General features: G+C 42.0%; 1 protein-coding gene across 1 annotated transcript in view; it reads left to right on the top strand.

Annotated features, from left to right (window-relative positions):
* Nucleotides 1-20134, top strand: part of LOC138740484 (uncharacterized) — a 39907-nt gene extending 19773 nt beyond the window's left edge. Inside the window, exons 3-7 of the mRNA XM_069893205.1 lie at nucleotides 1011-1142; nucleotides 3534-6806; nucleotides 7900-8053; nucleotides 16008-16048; nucleotides 18711-20134. Of these exons, the coding sequence (XP_069749306.1) occupies nucleotides 1011-1142; nucleotides 3534-6806; nucleotides 7900-8053; nucleotides 16008-16048; nucleotides 18711-18884 (3774 nt within the window). The 3' untranslated portion in view covers nucleotides 18885-20134. The remainder of the gene's footprint in view (nucleotides 1-1010; nucleotides 1143-3533; nucleotides 6807-7899; nucleotides 8054-16007; nucleotides 16049-18710) is intronic.
* The last annotated feature ends 518 nt before the right edge of the window (nucleotides 20135-20652 follow it).

Raw genomic sequence — 20652 nt, 5'->3', positions numbered from 1 at the left:
TGTATTTTGAACTGTTATTAACATTTAAATTTTTAAAATATATCTGATTTATATTTTTGGCTCCCCTTAAGGGAGTTAGCTGAAGGGGTGGGTGGGGGGGGGGGGGTGTGTAGAATGCGTCAAAAGAACCAAAGACTTGTTGATCCAAACAAAGGCTTTTATTAACTAAAAGACTGGAGCATATCACAAGTAGAATGACCAGTCCAGAATGACCTGGTCTGGCTAGGAGCAATCCTTTAAGACCTGCCAGTAGGTGTGGCTATATTCTCAGCTAATCACAGTCATCCTACACTACAATCTGTACATATACACATTGGTGATAGAATCTGTACTATCATTGGGGGGGGGGGAAGGGTTTTTAAAATATGTTTTTTTGTTTTTTTAAATTTTTTTGTAAAATTCCTTTGAATATTTAGATTGTATGTTATACTTTTTACTTATCTTTTAAATAGAGTTTTTTTAAAAAAAAACAACAAAATTACAATAAAATAAATATGTAGCACAGAAGAACTGTATTTTGAACTGTTTGCCCACAAAGTTGACACTCAGGACTAGGTGTTGCACTCGTTCTGGTGTGTGGATCAGTAAATTATAGGAGGGACTATGGCACTGGGAAAATTATCCTTCAGATGTTGAGCTGAAAGACTGTTTGAAAAAGAGTAGTTAAGGTGAACTGTATCCTAGCCAATAATTCTCTTGCAGCCAAACCTCTCAGCAAAAACATTACTTACCAATGCACAAATGGATTGGCAGGTTTCCTACATTGGTTAACTCCACTTCAAAACTATGTGATTGATTGTGTGACACGTTTGAATGTCAGGATATTGTGGGAAGAGGTTTAAAAGTAATAAGTTCTCTTTTAATGTTCAGTCTTTCAATTATATAATGGGAAACCTGCATCAAAATGAAATGAAAACTAAATTTCTATCCAAACATTCTTTTGTGACCATCTTTCTTTTATTTCCTTGGTGCACAGACCAGGTTATCTTGCTTTGTACTTTTTCATCTAGGAAGTGACTGCCACTTATCCTCAGCTGTATGAGCTGATAGAATCTATCCAAGTGCATCATCTAAAAGAAGACGATGTCATTTTAATCAAAGGCCTACAGCAGCATTCTGAGGTGCCCATAGATGAGTCACAGGTAAAGCAAAAAGCTATTATAAAGCCTCTGTTGTTAAATAGATATTAAATTATTCTGCTATTTGCTTCAAATGGGAGAGCCATTTTCTAACTTGTAGTTCCTCCTATTTTTAATACTTTTAAGTCGGAATATCTCCTGTTGTTGGCAAAGCAAGTTGAACCCGTGGCTCACAAGAATGTTTCTTTCATGGTTATCTAATCCACCATGCTAACTTTTAGATCCTTGTCAGTGCTTCTCCCACCCCACTTCCCAACATTTACTCCTAACCACCCACTTTGTTGACGGTGGATATCATTTACAAATTGCATTGCTGTATCTTGTCAAGGCTCATTTTACAGCACAACCTCCATCACCAAGAAATGCCAGAGCTTTTCCTTCATTCCTGGAACATGGGCGCTGCTGGCGACCCAGAATTTATTGTCCACACCTCATGGCCTTAGAGAAATGTGCCATACTCTGGAACTTCTACAATTGGAAATGTATGCCCCTCCCTTCTCCAGAGGGTCTGATGTATGGAAACCTAGGATTCAATTTATTGTTATGTTTGCAAGGTACATACAAAATCTTTCCTTTGTTTGCCCTGTAAAGGCAAATAAAGAATCACCAAGTCATCCACCACCATTAATGACATCACATACAAACCTGAGATTCTTTTATGTGGGCCAGACAGAATTTCTACCTATTGGTAGTGCAAAAAAAACTGTACTCAAAAAAAAGTGTGTATGAAAGAGAACTGTAAACCAAGAAATATATTTAAACAAACTGTGAAATACAGAAAATAAATATTCAATAATAAATGTGCAAATTCAGAGTCCTTAAATTAGTCTCCGATTGTTTAGGAGTCTGATAGTGGAGGGGTCGCAGCTACTCCTAAACCTGGTGGTTTGAGTCTTGTGGCACTTGTACTTCTTTCCTGGTGGCAGCAGCAAGAATAGACTTTTTGGTGCTGCCACTTGAAATTTAAAATAATTACTCCCATTGCAGCCAATTTGAAACCAAAATGTTAAACTGGCCATTTAAATTGAAATACGTTTGTTCTTTTTTTCTTGCAGTGAATTTTTAGGGAGCCATTGAGGATGAAGTTTCCAATTGGATCCTGTGTCAAATTGTTTCTTGGAAATGTTAAAAAGAATCTAGAAAAACTGGTTCAGTTGATTTAATTTCTCAACCAGACTGAGGCTAAATGAGTGTCGCTCACTGTTTCAGATGCTGTTTATTTCAACCAGAAATTATCATAATTAGGTTTGAAAACTTCCACAATATTTAAATTGGTTTACAAAGCAACTGGGAAAGCTTCTATTTTCATCCATGACCCTTGTCAATTAAAGAATTAATTTGCATTATGGAACTGGATGGGGTTGGGGGTGGAAGGCTGTATTACAATCAAAGGATTCAAATGATATAACCAACTGCCAAAATTTAATCTGATCCTTTTGGTGGATTTTTTGAAAATAGCAGTTGCTTTTATCCAAAGGAAGTGCAATAAACATTGAGAGATGTTGGTTGTTTTCCCTATCGTTTTTCACGTTAGCGGCAAAACTCGATCGGTCTGGCAATTGAATGAGTTTCAAAAAAATAATACTCAATGACTTGCAATTTGCAGATGCCTGACCAGAGAGGTATACGTGCACTCTCTGTTCATGGCTCCTTCAGCTGTCCAGAGCAATTTAGTGTCCCTTTAAGCTGATGTGTGGTACTGTAAGCAGGGCAAGAAGCAATACAGATCTCCACACAATCAGATTGAGAATGGTCTAAAGCAGGAAATAAATATTAGAATATTCAATTTATTATTTGTGCACATTAACTTGCAAAGGATGCAAGAAAACAAGAATTCATGTATATTAAAACAAAATAGGGAAAGAAAGTTAAGGATTTTAGAAAGGAAATGGTGGAAAAAATAGTTATAGCAATAATTACATTTTGAAAGAATGAGTTTTCATTCATAAGAATTTCTTTATGACCAGCTAATTTGTTTGGCAAATTTTACAATTTTTCAGTGATTTTTAAAAAATAAAACTCACTCACATTCACTAATCTTAAAATTCTATGATATGTTGATGATCAAAGTGGGGTTTTGATGGCATTCCCTGCTGAATTTACAGGCAAGGAATAGTTGGGTGCAACATTTGGGATTTCCCCCTTTTTCCTGCATAACAGGAAATTGCTGTGTAATTTGCACATCAATTAAAAGTGAACCCAGCCCTCATGCCATTACTTTTAATCCAACATTAGGGCCAATCCCAACACGTTTGCACATCTAAACTGGGTTTTTGCAGCCACAGGGGCATCAGCGAGGAGATTTCAAATTCAGGGAATATATTATCGTTGTAAGTTCGAGCAAGTGGTATTTTTGTTCGTTAAACTTGTTCCTTCTTTATGTTTTGAAAACAGAGTTCATCGGAAGGTGTGATGTGTCTCTCACCCTCCCCCAAATACAGCGGTAGCTCTGTGTTCTCAAGCCTCCGGAAATATTCTTTGGGATTCCAGCAGGCAATCCACGCCATCACAGGAGGTTTTCCTGCTGTCAGCGTTCAGAGTACAGAGGGACCTGAGCACATTTCCACTGCTGACGTGTCTCCTCCTGATGCCATTACAGATCAAGGAATAAACCTGACCACTCCAAATACTGAAACTTCTCTTCATGAAGTTCCAGTTCCTGTCGATGAAATTCAACACCTTTTGACATCAGAGCAGATGTGTCATCAGAATTCCGTTCAAAGTAGCTCTCCGTTTGTGCAATCTGCAGTATGCCATCCTCCAGAGGGCATTCAATCATCATGTGTGGCAACAGATGTGGATGTGGAAACCACATGCCATCTTCCACCCCCTACTGGATCACAATTCTTAGAAAAACTATCCACTTTTGCCGAGTGGATGTCAGATGAGATACTTAGTTCGGTGAACAAAGTTAGTCTTCTTCAGGGGACTGAACCTATTCTTCTCCACATGAAACAGCCAAAGGAATGGGCATCCAGTGAAGACATATATTCACCCGAGATGCTTTCTTATGATACTGTCCCAGACTTGCATTTGAAACAAACTTTTACAGGGGTCAAAGAGTCTCTTAAATCATCACAAGATTATTTAATATCAAAAAAATCTACAGAATCGGAGGGGAATCCTGAAGAATTGAAATGTGAGAACAGAATTGCTTACCTTGCAGGCAAGGAAGCTTCCAATATTATTCAGAAATCTTTTCAAGAGATTGGGATTGAAAGGGCAAACCCCCTTGATGATCCAAGGATGATTAATGTGAGCTCTTCAGAAGAACCATTTGCTATCATGCTTCCTGTCGTGGAAAATTATGCACTGGCATTGATCCAGGAAGTTATTTCTGAGAGCACTAAGAAAGCAAGCTTGGAAAGGAAGATGAGTAGCAACTCAGAGCCACTTGAAGAGACAAATACAATTTCACACCATGCTCACTTTGAACCACCTAAACCAAACCTTTCAGAGATGCAATTGTCTCAACTTGATATTGGTACAAATGAAGTTGATCATCTTGCAAGAACCACAATAAGGTCATTATGTATGGGAGTGAGCCCGGTAATAGCCACTGAACAGGTTGAATGTTTAACTAAAGCAGCGCAACAGTCTTTCGATGATTTGCCTTCAGATAGAGAAAGGCATTTATCAGTATCAGACAAAGAGAGGGCTGATGATCAGGACTATGAGGAGCTTGTGTTTGATAAGCTTGGGCTCACCAAGAAGGGGTCATTGGAGTACCCTGATGCACCACCGCCAACACCACTGAAGCCGCAGCTGACAGGCAGTCAGAGGAGCTTTACTAGGAAGCTTAAGGGAGGATTGGCAAAAGAATTCCTTCCTTCACCCCCTCCACCAACCCCAAAGGAAACTCTCAATTTTTGCTTGCCTAGGGAAGGAAGAGAGGAAAATGCTGAATTTATGAGAAAGCTGATACGATCACTGTCTCAAGAGTGTAGCAGAAAAGACTGTGCAGGAACTGTTGAGATGCCGGAGCAGGAGAAGCTGCAAAATGTGCTGCAAGAATTTTCAGCTTCAAAAAGTGAAGAAACAGAGAGTTTGTGGATAAATGAGAACAAGGTGCAAGACTACTTCAGTGATTTAGTATCTGACATTGTCTTTTCGTCTGCACAAATGATTAGTGGCATTGTGAGAGAGATCATTGATCCAAAAAGCCATAATGAGGAGAACTGCCATGGTGACGCGTTTAGCAATGAATGCCAGCTGAACAGCAAGACCTTGGAAAAATTGAACCCATGTCCTTCTGATGTACTCTTCCTGGACACCAAGAGGATTGCAGGCAAACCCAATGGGGATGAACCCCAAGCCAGTTTTCCATGCATAATGGAAAGCAAGTTGTGGGAATATACGGACACTTTAACACAGGAAATTGTCAGTTTGGTCATCAATTTTATGAATCAAATTGAATTACTTGATTATGGAGAACACAAAGTGGAGAGAGAAGGAAATGGAAATGAAGATTGTAGGCCTTCATGTTACATCAAGCATCTGAATTCCATGTCTGAGGACCTTGTAAAAAGAGTTATCCAATCCACCCTCCATCTATATAAAATTTGGTATAGGTTACTGCCAGCCAGAGCTGTGAGCTTATCTCAGGATGATGACGACCCTGGGCCTGATTCAGAACTACTTCAGAACATGTCTCCTGCAGCCAGGAGAGTTGAGGAGAAGCCTTTTCTCACTGGTGTCATGGAAGAGCAGCAGTTTATCAGGCCATCATTAGAGACAATGAAATCTGAGGCAAGCGACCAGGCAGTGGCTCTTGACGATCCTGAGCTTACTGGGAAGGGGAAAATGGCAGGAACTCCAGAATCAACTTGTGGAATTGGTATAATAAACATTGCAAGCCCTCAACGAACAAATAATGAGAATGCAAGTCTTTTGAACAGTGCATGCCCACATAAGCAACCATTTGTAAAAGTGGAGAATGATGAACTTGCTGGAGAGAATCTGAATGGTTTTGTCCAAGTAGATGCAGAACAAAGCTCATCTGAACAAAAGGAAAAGTCATGTCAACATCAAGATCTGGATGAATTTCTGGACATCAACCCAAAGCCCGTGGTTAATTATTACAAAACATCTTCTGCCTTGGAATTGACAAAGGTGGTAACAAAGGATCCAGACTACAAACCTCAAAACAAAACGTATGCTGAAAGTTTAGCAGAAACTATATTGAATTCTTCCTTGGCTGATGTTTGTAGGCATTGCAGTTCTGGATTAGAGGTACCAACGCATGAAATGTACAGAAATGCTCCTTCAGTTTCCAACAACTCACAAGGTCTAGAGATCCAAAATAATATACAGATAGAAGAACCATTCAAGGACAAAGGAGATCATGTTCCCTTGATTCTGAACACCACATTTCAAGGACTCAATGTAATTGAATATACAGGTGACTCACTGATAAAACAGCCACAGGAAAATGCAGATCAATCCAGCATTTCTTTTATGCAATGTAGTAAAGAAGAGGAAGGCTCTGAGGAAATGAAGGACTACAGCTTCTTGGCTACAAAGGCAATTGAACTTTTGTTGGTAAACTTTAACTCTGTGTCCACTACTATGGATGTCCAGGTGCAAGTAATGCTACAGTGGGCAACAGCTTCTCAGCTTAACGTCTCCAAGATTCGTATAGAGAATTCACGCGAAGACTTTGAACAGGTAAGTTCTGCAAACTGGTATGATTAAAATTCCTTCTCCAAGACCTACTTACACTGGACAATGAAGATTTTGCTTCCTGAACACTTTTTAGGTGCACTTTATGGATTTTGGGTTGCTGATTCATGAAATCAACTTTAAAAAAAAAATCCAATTCGTTTTCGTTTTTCAAACATAACCCTGACCTATTTTATGTCTGCTGGCACCTGTATATTGCCCACAAAGCAAGCTGTCTTATCACTGAAAATTCATTTTCTGCATTTGCACTTGGATTTCCCTGTTAATCTTGGTACAGATTAACATGGTGAAAGGATTCACCAGGTGATTGCAACCTTGAAAAAGCAGTATCAGGGAAACTGGAATCCATCAATGTTGCCCAACTATTGTTGGACACTGATGTGAGAGGCATCAGATGCTGAGTACAAATGAAGATCAGCAGCAAAACATTTTTAGGTCAGATGGCCTAAAGCAATGTGTCAGCGTCATTTGGTGATTAACATGCAAAATCATTAAAAGTTCATTTAAAGTTTCTCCAACTTCCTACGTGATACAGTGAATCTGAAATTATCTTTGTGTTCAGTTTGAAGTTGTCTTTCATAATTCCCAATTTCTTCTCAAGAAGCAAACCTTTTGAAAACATTTGTTGTGTAGTGTTAATGAGTATGTGTGAATGAATTATCTGAATGTAACCAAATGATTGAGCAAAGTTTAAAAAGAATTCATTCAAGAAACCTCCAAATTCAAAATGTTGCAGATGCTGAAAAATAAAAAGAACAAACCAACATTAATCAAAGGTCATTAAGCTGATTCATCCCAATCCTCTTTGAGACCATGTCACGTGGCACACGGCAATACTTCTCCCAGAGCAGCATGGCAAAAAAAAGAACCTGTTATCACAATTAATTCTATAACTCTACTTAATTTGCTCATTATATCCATAAAGCTTTCAGATACTAACATTTTTTTAAATGTACATAATATTTTAATCCATAAATGCTGCTTGATGAGTGATCACTCACTCTGCAACTAAATTGAAGTATCCGATTGGAAAAATGTATCTGTAAACTGATGCCAGTAATTTTGTTCTTTGTTCCAGTTTCCCATTCTGTTGACACTAGCAGAAGAGGAGGAATGGACAGTGGGAGACCTCCTTTGTGCTGTGCTAGCCTTCTGCGAAAGTAACCCAACAGCGGGCAGCTCAACACTCTTTGATTATCTCCTTGAACTGCTGCATTGTGGTCAGTCTTGTGGTAAGCCTCCCAGAACGTTGAGCTGAGGCTTGGTTCTTGGTGAGAGAATTGTGCACTATTACTCTCGGGGCCAAAGGTGCTTACCTACCTTTGTTAGGTGGCATCCCAGGGTCCATGGGCTGTGTGTGGCCATGCTGCTTCCTGTGCAAATGTTGGTGCATGTGTGTTGGGTTTGCACACTGGGGACAGTTGGCTCATATGCGGGAGTTTGGGGTCCAAATTCTTTATTGATAAATTGTGAGTGAGGCTCGCGTATTTTTTTGTTAACTAAATGTAGCGACTATTATACATAAAAGCTGCTTGGAAGCTAGGTGAGGCTCTTGTTGATGTGTTTAGAATGATTCACCACCAAGTCCAGGTGAGTTTAAATGGTTTATTTATTAACACATAAAAGACGTGTAGTGATCTAAAATAGCTTACTGTTCCAATAATAGCGACTTATTATAGATCGCTACATGTCTTTTATGTGTTAATAAATAAACCATTTAAACTCAGCTCGACTCAGTGGTGAATCAATCAAAACGCATCACAAACAAGAGTCCAACCTAGCCTCCAAATGGCTTTTATGGATAGCAGTCACTACAGTTATTTTTTTTCAAATGCAAACATTAAAGGGTATTTATTTCCAAAAGGTATTCAAGAAAAAAATCCACAAAACATAGCAAAAAAAACCATCAATAACATTCAAAAAGACATTCTAAAATAATGCAATTCCAAAAGAAGATGTGCTTATTGTAATACATTATTTCATTGTAAACTAATTTTATACGGGTATTCACAGGAGCAGAGTCCTGATATGAATCATACAGAAATTTAAAAAACCCTGTCTTTAAGAAGCCACCCACCAGAAACCCTGATTAAGACAAAGAATTTTCCCAAAGGCTATAGCCTTTGAAGCTTTTGCACAACTTGGACAAATTTCACATATTTTGCTTTTTTTAAAATTTCAAACCTGCTTCAGAACATATGAACTAAAGAAGTGTCACAACCTGTTTAATTTCAAAGAGACTCATTCCGATGACCCTCAACTGAGGGTCCAAGCGCCATTTGAGAATGCATCTATCACCTGATACTGTTATCAGTTACTTGCAGTCCTGAATGAATTTTATGCCAGTTACAATTTCTGAATGTCCAAACATGCTGGCTACACATTCTCCATTGCAGAAGACAAGGGTAGAAAATATTCTTGTCAGTACAACTAGTAGCCACAAATGTCCCAGAGGGTCCATCTGAAAGGTTCTGTGAACCTTTGAAACATTTTTTTTTTGCTTTCCACTGCTGTTTGGGAAGGTGCACTTAATTTCAGAGAAAGACATTGTCCTATATTGATGCAGATTGGAGCTTCGAGTTGCTTATTTTACAGATTATAAAACATAAACAAATGCAAAGTATTTTTCTAATTTTATCCTTGAATGTAAAAGATTTTGCAAAATAAAATGAGTTTGTTTTGAAATCATGCTCCTCAATTTTTAATAAAATGTAAATTTTCTATGATTAGTTTTATATATGGAATTATATGTATTCAAAGGAATAATAACCATTTGAATAATTAATAATTAAACAAACACAGAAAATGATGGAAAAACTCAACAAGTTAGATTGTTTTAGATTTCCTGCATCTGCGTTCGAGATTGTATCCATGTGAACTACACTCTCAGACCAATGTGTTCATCCTCTTTTTATTGCATTCCACTCAAGTATTAGGAAATTTAAAAAAAACATGTTGAAAATATGAAATGAAAACCAGAAGATGCTGATAACAAGGTTGGGTGACCCCTTTGCAGCGAAACCTGTGCACCATCGTCAGTTGTGACTTTGAGCTTCTGGTGGCCCTCTACCTGAATTCACCCCTCTGCTTCCACTCTAACCTTCCTGTCTGTGGCCTCTCCCACTGTTACATTTAAATCCCAATTCCAGCTTGAGGAACAAGGATGGGCTAAAAAAAACCCCATCATGTAACCGTTGTAATTTCTTAAACTTAATCACTGTTTTATTTAAAAGCTTATCAATTTTATGTATGGAAAAATTTTAAATAAAATATTCAACAAAAAAAAAATCTTGAACAGCATCCCCTCTTTCTAGGCACATTGCAGTCTTCCAGACTCCGTATCGAATTGGCAACTTCAGGTCACTTGCTTGTATCAGAACCAGCAATTTCTGCCAGTCATCCATCTACTTTTGGCTCAGTTTCTCTCATTTAATTAGTACAGCTGATCTGCTGGGATTGTCCCACATTCCTGCAATTATCAAACACAACACCAAGAAGCACATTCTTTCTCTAACTACCACATGGATCCATTTGGCCTCATCCTGTCAGATATATTCTTTTTGTTCTCTTACCTGGTTTGACATGTTTTCTTTCTTTCCCAATTCTAAGGAAGGATCTAGGACATGAAGGATTACTTTCACACTGGCTAACCAGTAAATTGGCCATTCAAAGCACCGGCTAAAGAAACTATTTTTGCTGTTCACACTGGACCATAGTTAATTGGTTCTCTGCGACCTTTCACACTCACCACCAGGCATCCCAGGAGCGAGGGGCACCTATCCTCACTAATTTGTCCCAGGATACCCCATGTCCCTATCACACTGGGATAACCAGCACGCAGGTGACCGATGGCCACAGGGATGATACACCTGATTAATCACAGAGCACTGATGGTATAGAGATTGCTTAAGGTGGAAAGTGAGTTTAGGGGGGGCAGTTTGAAAACCACTGCTTTAGAGGATGTGTGATCATCAAGTGTGAGTTTATTGCTCATCGCCCATCTCCAACAGTATTTTTCTCAACTTTGCTCTTGGCTCAGTGAAATATGTTTTACACTCTTGACCTCATTTAGCACTCACTTATTGTACTGACAATAACCACACCAGCAGTGCGAGTATAAGACAGCTTTAATAAAGTAATATGTACACTAAGAGGTCTTGTCTCTCTGCAAGACAAACCTGGAAGGCTAGACTGTAGCTCTGGACGGCTTTATATACAAGATCACTGGGATGACCCCTGGTGGCCTAATGGTGTAATTACATATCGCCATATTCACTCCACCACCTTAAAAAAATTGTTACTCCCCCCTCTTCCCCACTCCACCCCCCCCACCCCCCCGTCCTCCTTCCCTTGTTTGTAAGTTCATGAGTCCAAAATTTTTTGTGGCTTCCATTGCCTTCTGGACCTCCTCGGTAGTGGTATAGGGATAGGGAGTGCAGTCTGCCTTTCGGCTTTTCTTGGTGGAGGTGTGGGAGTGGGAAGTACTGGTTGGTCATGTTGGCTGGGGAACCTTTTGTATGGGATTAGGTCCTGCCACCGGGTCTAGAGTGGTGATATTTTGTGGGGCGGACGTACCCAGGGTCCTGATTTCCAAGGTGGGTGGTATAGTCCTCTGGGGTGACTCGATGGACGACTGTTCTAGTGACTGCTGCTGCGTTCCTTGTTGATCCATAGACATCTGTGTTTCCTCCGCGTTGCTCACGCATCTGGCCGACGCGAGATCCCTGGTGGCCACGGAGTCTTCCATCAGGGAATGTGACAAAGGCGTATTGAGGGTTTGCGTGCCTCAACTCCACTTGATCCACCAGCAGGTCCGCTTTGTGGGGTCTGCAGTGCTTCCGGAGGAGAACAGTTCCCAGTGTCATAATCCACTTAGGCAGCACTGTGCCCGTCGTGGCTTTCCTTGTGAAAGAAATGATACGGTCATGTGGGGTCATGTTAGTGGCAGTTCACAACAAAGAACGTGTAGAGTGTAGGGCCTCTGGCAACACTTCTTGCCATCTAGTAACAGACAGGTCTTTTGCTCTTAAGGTCAAGAGGACCGTTTTTCTGATAGTGTCATTTTCCCTTTCAACTTGTCCATTCCCCCTGGGATTGTAACTTGTAGTGCAGCTGGTAGCAATTCCTCTCTCGTGCAGGTACTGCTGTACTTCCGTGCTCATGAATGCAGCTCCCCTGTCTGTGTGTATGTAGTTCGGGTACCCAAATACGCTGAAGATGGGTTGGAGGCAATTTATAACAGTGGCTGCTGATACATCAGAACACGAGATTGCGAGAGGGGAAACGGGAATATTCATCTATTACGTTTAGGAAATAGACATTTCTATTATTGGATGGGAGCGGGCCTTTAAAATTGAGGCTGAGGCGCTCAAAAGGTTTGGAAGCTTTTATCAGGGTAGCTTTGTCTGGATGGTAAAATTGCGGTTTGCATTCCGCATGGTGGGGCAGCTCTTGTTCACTGACCTCACTTCCTCTACCGAAAATGGGAGGTTTTGGGTTTTAATGAAGTGAAACAGTCTAGTGACCCCCCAGGTGGCCCAGCTCATTGTGCAAGTTCTGCAACTGGGACATGTGGTTAAGGATGGCACAAGTGCCTCTGGACAGTGCGTCCGGGGGCTCGTTGGTCTCCCGGGGCGGTATAGAATGTTGTAGTTAAATGTTGACAATTCAATCTGCCAGTGCAGATTTTGTCATTCTTAATTCACCCCGTTCTGGTTATCGAACATAAAAACCACAGGCCGTTGGTCCGTGACGAGGGTGAAGTGTTTGCATGCCAGATAATGTCGCCAGTGCCTTACTGCTTCCACAATGGCTAGGGCCTCCTTCTCTACTGCTGCGTGTCTTACTTCTGACCCCTGTAGGGTTCGCGAGAAAAAGGCCACCAGTCGTCCATCTTGGTTTAGCGTGGCTGCCAGAGCCACATCGGATGCATCCGTTTCTACTTGAAATGGGATTGACTCATCTATGGACCACATGGTAGCTTTAGTAATATGGTCCCTAATGTCCCTGAATGCTCTGGTGGCTGCTGGGCACAGTGGGAAAACTGAGGCTTTTATAAGTGGGTGGGCCCTGTCGGCATAGTTGGGGACCCATTGGGCGTAGTAAGCGAACAGTCCCAAACACCTTTCAGCATGTATGGGAGGTCTAGGAGAGGGTGCATATGGGTAGGGTATGGGCTGATTTCCCCGATCTGCACTGTAGCCCATGATTGACAAATTCCTGGCGCTAAAGACGCATTTGTCCTTGTTGTATGTTAGGTTCCTTTCCTCGGCTGCCTGGAAGAAGCATTTTAAATTTGTGTCATGATCCTCCTGAGTGTGGCCACAGATTGTCACGTTGTCTAAGTAGGGGAACACCACTTTCAGTTGGAACTCATCTACTATTTGGTCCATTTCTCTCTGAAACAGGGACACTCCATTGGTGACACCGAAGGGGAGTCACAGAAATTGATACAGCCTGCCGTCTGCCTCAAATGCTGTGTAAATGCGATCGCTGTTTCTAATGAGCAGTTGGTGGTATGCTGCCTTCAGGTCTATGGTGGAGAACACCTTGTACTGTGCAATGTTGTTGACACTGTCTGCTATGTGTGGCAGGGTGTAGGCATCTAGTTGTATAAATTTGTTGATTGTCTGGCTGTAATCCACTATCATGCACAGATTTTTTTCCTGACTTTACTACAACCACCTGGGCTCTCCAGGGGCTGGTGCTCTGTTCTATGATGCCCTCCTGTAGTAGCCTGCGGACCTCTGTACTAAAGAAGGCTCTGTCCCTCGGGCTGTACCTCCTGCTCTTTGTGGCTATTGGTGTGCATTCTGGGGTCAGGTGTGTGAACAGCGGAGAGGGTTCTATGTTCAGGACAGACAGGCTGCAGTGTTGTTTCTTCGTAAGGCGTAGTCGGGGGTGAGGCCCGTTGTGCACTATTGTACTGCTTTGTAACTGGCACTGAATCTAACCCCAATAGTTCCAGGGCACAGAGGTGAGGGAGTACTAGTAATTTGAACCCTTTGTATTTTGTGCCCTGGATTTCTAGAGTAACCCTGGAAAACTGTTTTACCTCAGCCGCAAGGCTGCTGGCTGCTAACAGGATCCGGTGCTCACTCGGGCGTGTGGGGAGGGCAAGGCGGTTGACTAACCCCTGGTCAATAAAACTTTCAGTGCTTCCACTATCTATTAAGCAGTTTACCCTCACATCATTAATTTTGATGCACACAGTGGCATCAGATAAATTGTGTGGACTCGCCTGATTCATGCGTAGGGAAGCAAGTCTGGCATGTTCTTAGTGTCCTTCCATCCGATAGTACTCGGCGTCATATTCGTCTCCTGAAGACTGTGTCCTCTGCTCTGTAGCATTTGTCCAAGATGGCCGGCTGCACATGGCATTCTTCTTCTTCTGTTTGTCTGTGGAGAAAGAAGAGCTTTCCCGCCTCTCATTAGCATGATAATGGGCCTTGGCTGTGGCCTTGGGGCTTCTGCAGACTTTTGCATCATGCCCACGTTTTCCACAGTTGGAACAGACATTTTCTCTGGCAGGGCAGAGGGCTCTGGGGTACTTTCTTTGTCCACAGAAAAAGCATTTGGGACCCTCAAGGTGCTGCTGCTGCTGGGAATTCCTGTGAGGCAACATACTTTTCTTTTCTTGGGGCCAGAGAGTCCAGCAGTGTGACGTTTGCCCCAGCCCCAGGGTCCTGTGAATACTCCTCCAATTCTTTCCTGGTGCTTTCTAAAGCTTCTGCAATAGTCTCCGCCTCATCTAGCCCCACCATTTCTTTCTCCAGCAATCGATGTCTCGTCTCAGTGGATCGTATTCCCCCAACAATTCTGTCCGTAATAAGGTCCTCCGCATACTCCTGGGCTGATACTGTTTTAAAGTTGCAGCCTCTCACCAGGTCTTTCAGAGAGAGTATAAAGTCTCTGGCAGACTCCTCTACTTGTTGTGACCTGGTCATGAACCTGTACTGGGAGTGGAGTTCACTATGCCCCTTTCTGTAGTGCCTCTGTAAAGTGCTCATTGCCTCGGTAGGACCTGGCATCCTGTCTAAGGGAGTAAGGGTGGTCTCCCAGCTGTGCTAACAGCAGCATTAATAGTTCTTTATCCGATGCCTCAGCACCCTCCATGTAATTCAGAAAGCATCTCTCCAGCGGCCGAAGTGCGTGCATGCTCCAGGATTTCTGGGGTCGAGCTCCAGCCTGTCTGATCGCAGCACATGGCTAAGCCACAGTCTCTGGTCCCTTAGCTAAATTGGGGCACCCCGGGGATTGTTCCCCGTCTAGGTGTAGCAAGGGCAGACCCTGGGGTACTGGGAGCTGCTGGTAGAGCCTCTGTGGTGCTTGTGTCTGCTGGAAGAGTAACCTGGATGCTTGGGGCTGTTGGCTGAGTCTCTGGCTTTGGGACATTTGTAGTGGGCTTAGGGGGGATTCCAGCAGTAGTGTCAGGTCTGCGTGGTGCTGGGGAAACTGCTGCTGGGGGAGTGACGGTAGCAGTGTCTGCTTTCCCTGGCTCTGGAATGGTCTGGAATTCTGCACATAAGTGGCGATCGGGAGCACGACTTGTGGAGATCCTTCCACCCGCGCTTGTAGTGGCCCCTTTCTGATCGGACTGGGGTTTAGGGTCAGTGGCGCCTGTACCGGCGAACCCATGGGCAGGCAGAGCTCTTGGCCGTTTCTTACCTGCCCTATCATACTTCTGTGGTCTTCCCCGCATTCCACCATGATTCCAGTACAGCAGTCCCTCGCCGTCTCTGTCCTCGGACGCACCTGCATGCTGGTCGTCCCCGGATTCCATTCCTCAGGAAGAGTCTCCAGGTGGTCGGGAATGCGTGTTGGAGCAGAAGCAGCTTCCATCCTAGTAGCTATGATATTAGTTTATTAAATTGTACTGGCAATAACCACACCAGCAGTGCGAGCATAAGACAGCTTTAATAAAGTAATATGTACACTAAGAGTTCTTGTCTCTCTGCAAGACAAGCCTAGAAGGCTGGACTGTAGCTCGGGACTGCTTTATATACAAGGTCACCAGAATGACCCCTGGTGACCTAGTGGTGTAATTGCATATCACCACACTTATGGTTGGATTTAGCCTACATATTTATAACCTTTATTCTGTTTTACACTCTTGACCTCATTTACCACTCATGATTGTATTTAGCCTACATGTTATAATCTTTACCTTTATGTTTGACTTCCCAGTTATCAGAGCAAGCTGGTTACCTGCACACGCCCTCTCAAAGGTTGGCATCTATTTTTCTCCACTGAAACTGACTTCAGTACCTGGTTGTCTTCTGACCTATTGAACCTTAGCAAAAGTAGATTTAAACACTGCCGCAAATTTCAACCAATTAAATTCTAAACAATTTATGATTTATAACTGGAGGCTGGACCCCAATTCTTTGGCCTGAATAATTCATCAAGTAAAGTGAAAATATCTGTTGAAATAGTTCCATTGAAATAAACTTGGCTGCGCGTTACATCCTGTAATTGACTGAGATTTGCAGCCAAAACAGGAAACCTGAATTTTCTAATTTGTAAACAGAATAATTGAATTTCTCATTGGGGTACACAGCAAAAGGCTACCCACAAGATAATCTGAAATAAAAATTTCTGTGTTATGTCAATTCTATCTGCCCTTACATTTACAAATAGCAAAGACCCCCTTCCCCCCGGCTCTATCCTGAATGTCCCTGAATATTTTTATGATTTTCCAAGCCTTACCCATCATTTTTCATCTTGAAATCAGGCGATAAGAGTCTGTGCTTGGTTTTCTTGATATTTTATCTTTGATTCTTTTTCCAAAAATACACATAATAAAATCTTCAATAATACAATTTATTAAACTTTTCTTACAACAACAAAAACATTAACAAAACATTCCCCCGCCACCAACCCCCCCCCCCCCCCCCCCACCTTCTCTACATACAGATCTGCAGATTGTCAGACCTTGCATATCTTTAAATATATAGAGTATAGTTGGGGAAATCACTTCTGGGTATGTATATAATGTCAGCATTTATATTCCTATCTGTTATTTGGGTGCCTCTGTGGTCCAGGTATGGCTGCCAGATCTTTACAAAAGTGTTATATTTATTCTTTAAATTATATGTGATTTTTTTTTTCCATAGGTACACAGCTGTTCATTTCCCCAGTCCATCGTGCTATAAGTAGAGGGCAGTTGGACTTCCAAGCGATTGAAAACATTTTTTTTGCTACCTCCCATGCTATGTTTAATAAATGAAATTTGCTTATTTCAATGGAATTACCTATTAGATATAGCTCCGGATCCCCCACAAAGGTTATCCTGGTTAATTTTTCTGCGATAGCTTGCTAAAATGGCCTCACCTTTGTGCACAACCACATAGCAGGTAGAAAAGTTCCTATTTCAGTCCCACATCTGAAACACATTCCTGAAATTTCTGCTTTTGATCTATGTAACCCCTGTGGAGTAAGATATAATTGGTGCAGAAAATAATTGATGTCATACTGTCTGTACTCCAATCTGACCATCTTCTTTCTGAGATTACACCCAAGTCTGACTCCCATCTTTCCCTTGACCTCTGTATGCCTGGCTTTGTATTTTCACTTTGGAGAACATGATACATTTTTGTTATAAATTTGAGTGTATTCCCCATCCAGACTGTTCGTTCCATTTCACCGTCTGTGCTTTTGAAAGGTTCCTTCAATCTCAAAAAGCAACTTTTGTTATGAATGTTTGTTGTAAACAGTATCAGTCAGAAAGGAATAATCAGATACAATTATGGGTTTCAATGGTCCTTTCAAAGTTAACGTAGGTACTGCTACAGGGGCTGCTCATTTCAGGCAATTTTAATAAAAGCACCAAAAAGCTTGAGGAGCTTGGCAGGTCTCAGTATCCAAAAGAAGTAAAGATATATAACAAACATTGTGGGTCTGAGCCCTTTTGAGCAAAAAGCAGTAAGTCACCTGAATAAAAAGGCTGGAGGAGAAGGTAAGAATGAGGCAAAGGTGGGGAGCACAGGCCAACAGACAAAAGGTGATCATTAGACATGGAGAGGACAGGAGAGGAAAGGTGAAAATTGATTGGGGTAGGGGTGACTCTGTGTATGCAGAGCTGGAGGAAAGATGGGGAGAAATAGAGAGAAAGAGTTACAAAGAAGGAGAAATAGGGAGGTCAGAGTTAATGGCATCCAGCTGGAGGGTGCCCAGATGGAATATGAGGTGTTGTTCCTCCAATTTGCAGGTGGTGTCAGTCTGACAATGCATGAGACCATTGTCAGAAATGAAGGCATGGGAATGAGGTTGGAAATTGAAATAGGTTGCCACTGGGAGACCCCTGTTTTTGTGATGGACAGAGATAAGATGCTGAATGAAGTGATCTCACAGTTTGCGTCAACTTTCTCTGATATAGAGGAGACCAGTAGATGACTTCTGCAGATTCACATGTGAAGTGTTGCTTCTCTTGGAAAGACTGTTTTGGGGTTGAATGATGGTGAATGAGGAGATGTGGGCACGAGGAGCATCCACTGAGGTCACAGGGGTAGGTGCCAAGGGCGCAATTGATGGGGAGGGAGGAGTGGACGAGGGAGTCATAGAGGGAGTGGTCCTTGTGAATGGCAGAGAGGGGAATAAGTGTCTAATGGTGGGATTACGTGGAAGATGGCAGAAGTGCCAAAGGATGATATGTTGGATGTGGAGGCTAGTGGGGAGGTAGGTGACCTACCACCCATGAGTCTCTGCATCCAACATATCCTCCACCATTTCTGCCACACGATGTGATCCTATCACCAAACACTTCTTCTCTCTGTCTTCAGCAGGGACCGAATGCAGATTCACCTAGTGTGTGTGAAGAAGGATGCAAGGGTCCTTTCATGTTTCATCCCCAGAAGCAGTATGACAGAGGACTCTGATTTATGTTCACAGGATGCACCCAGTGTCAGATATCCAGAACTTCTGGAAGACCATCAACTTGGTGAAAGACACACTTTGGATTGGCCAAAACCTATTGCTCTTTCAGCAAATGTTGGTGAGCGAATATTTCCGACTGACACATTCCAGGCTGCAGGAGTACACGCTGAGGGACACACTAAGGTTTAGTGCAACTAATGTGAGGGTGCTGTGGGGAAGGACCATGGTCTAGAGCAGCCATTCTCAACTGTCATTTTAGCTATGGCCCCCATATCACTCTACTCAAGGTTTATGGCTCACCCCTTCCCTGTGAAGCAGGCAAATTTCTTCCATACTCCTTTTTAGGGCAGCATGTTTGGCGGAGTGGTTAAGGCAATACCTTTACAGCGCCAACGATTGGGACCAGGGTTTGAATCCCAGCTGTACATTTTCCCCATGTCTGTGTGTGTTTTCTCCAGGGGCTCCAGTTTCTCCCACCATTTGAAACATTATGGGGGTATCGGGTAATTAGGTGTAAATTGGGCAGCACAGACTCGTGGGCCAAAATGGCCCTGTTATCATGCTGTTTGTCAATTTTTAGACATTAAAAATATTTTATGATTTCAGTCCATGCTCCCCTTGATTTACACCATTGCCACCACTGCAGCACCTTGTTGTTATCCCCCTCCTGTTATTTGAGGAGCTTCCTTTCAGACTCAGCCCCAGGTATGGCTGCCAGATCTTTACAAAAGTGTTATTTATTCTTTATGCAGTTTTTTTTTCCATAGGTACACAGCTGTTCATTTCCACAGTCAATTTTTTTAAACATAAAAAACATTAAAAATATTTTATGATTTCAGTCCATGCTCCCCTTGAATGTTCTGTGGTCCCCTTGTATATGGCTGGCCGAGAGTCATTATGTTGATTAAAATGTTTACCTCAATTTAAAAAAAATATATGTTTACCTCAGTTGATTAAAAAGGTGGAACTGAACATGCGGAAAATAGCAAGGAAGTGCTGAAAATTTCAAACACGGTGGAAAAATGAATACTTTTTCACAGAGGTCAAGGGGAAATGTGTTTGCATGGAATCTGTTAACTTTAATAACCTGTCTACAGATTTACACATTGCATCATAATCATGAGGTGGGCACTTGGGCCATGAACTGTGTTCACTGAGGGTTGTGGAGGAATGTTCCTTTCTTGAGCTTTTCTCCTGTTTTTATTTTCCACTGCTTCTTGAATGACAGTGTTAAAGAGTTTTATTGTATTCATTTAAAGAGCAGCAGATACAGAAATGGCAACTGCAACATGGGAGCACTTCAATAAACTACTGTAATGTGAACAGTTAAATTGTTCAGTGGCGTGGTATAGATATTTTGTTAGAAAGTGAATTTTTGATGGCACAGTTTTTCTTTTGACTTTGAACGGTTTGCCTTTTGTAAATCATTTATTGTGAATTAAATCTAATTTGGCTAAAAAAAGAAGTGGGTCAAATATCTTTACCTCCTATGGACGCTGCGAGACCAGCTGAGTTCCTCCAGCATTTGTGTTTTTGCTACAACTACAGCATCTGCGGGGACTCGGGCTTCACCCTCAGGCTGTTTTAAAATTCCTTTCTTTTCCCTCTGAACCATTTCAGCTTTTAAAATCACTCATGGATGCGCCTTCAATGCTTACACCTGAACCCCTCCCCATAGGGCTTACTTCAAAGTCTACTAGTTTGGCCAAGTCAGCGAGAAAACATTCCCAGGAGTTGGAGTGGTCAATAGTGTCTGATGGTGTGCCCTGGACCGAATAGAAACGACTTCCTTGTCCTATTCTCGAGCCGAGTCGATACAGACACCTCTCTGTATACATTTTTTTAACCGTGAAACCTGTGTGGGCGCCTTGACTAAGATTTGGACCTTGCCCTTTGGACTTTCAGGAACCTTGGCTGATAGTGAGATTTTCCAAAAAGCCATTCAATTCTACTAAAT

The sequence above is a fragment of the Narcine bancroftii genome, chromosome 8 (assembly GCF_036971445.1).
Source record: "Narcine bancroftii isolate sNarBan1 chromosome 8, sNarBan1.hap1, whole genome shotgun sequence".
In the NCBI taxonomy this organism is placed as follows: Eukaryota; Metazoa; Chordata; class Chondrichthyes; order Torpediniformes; family Narcinidae; genus Narcine; species Narcine bancroftii.
This window is presented reverse-complemented; position numbering and strand designations above follow the sequence as displayed.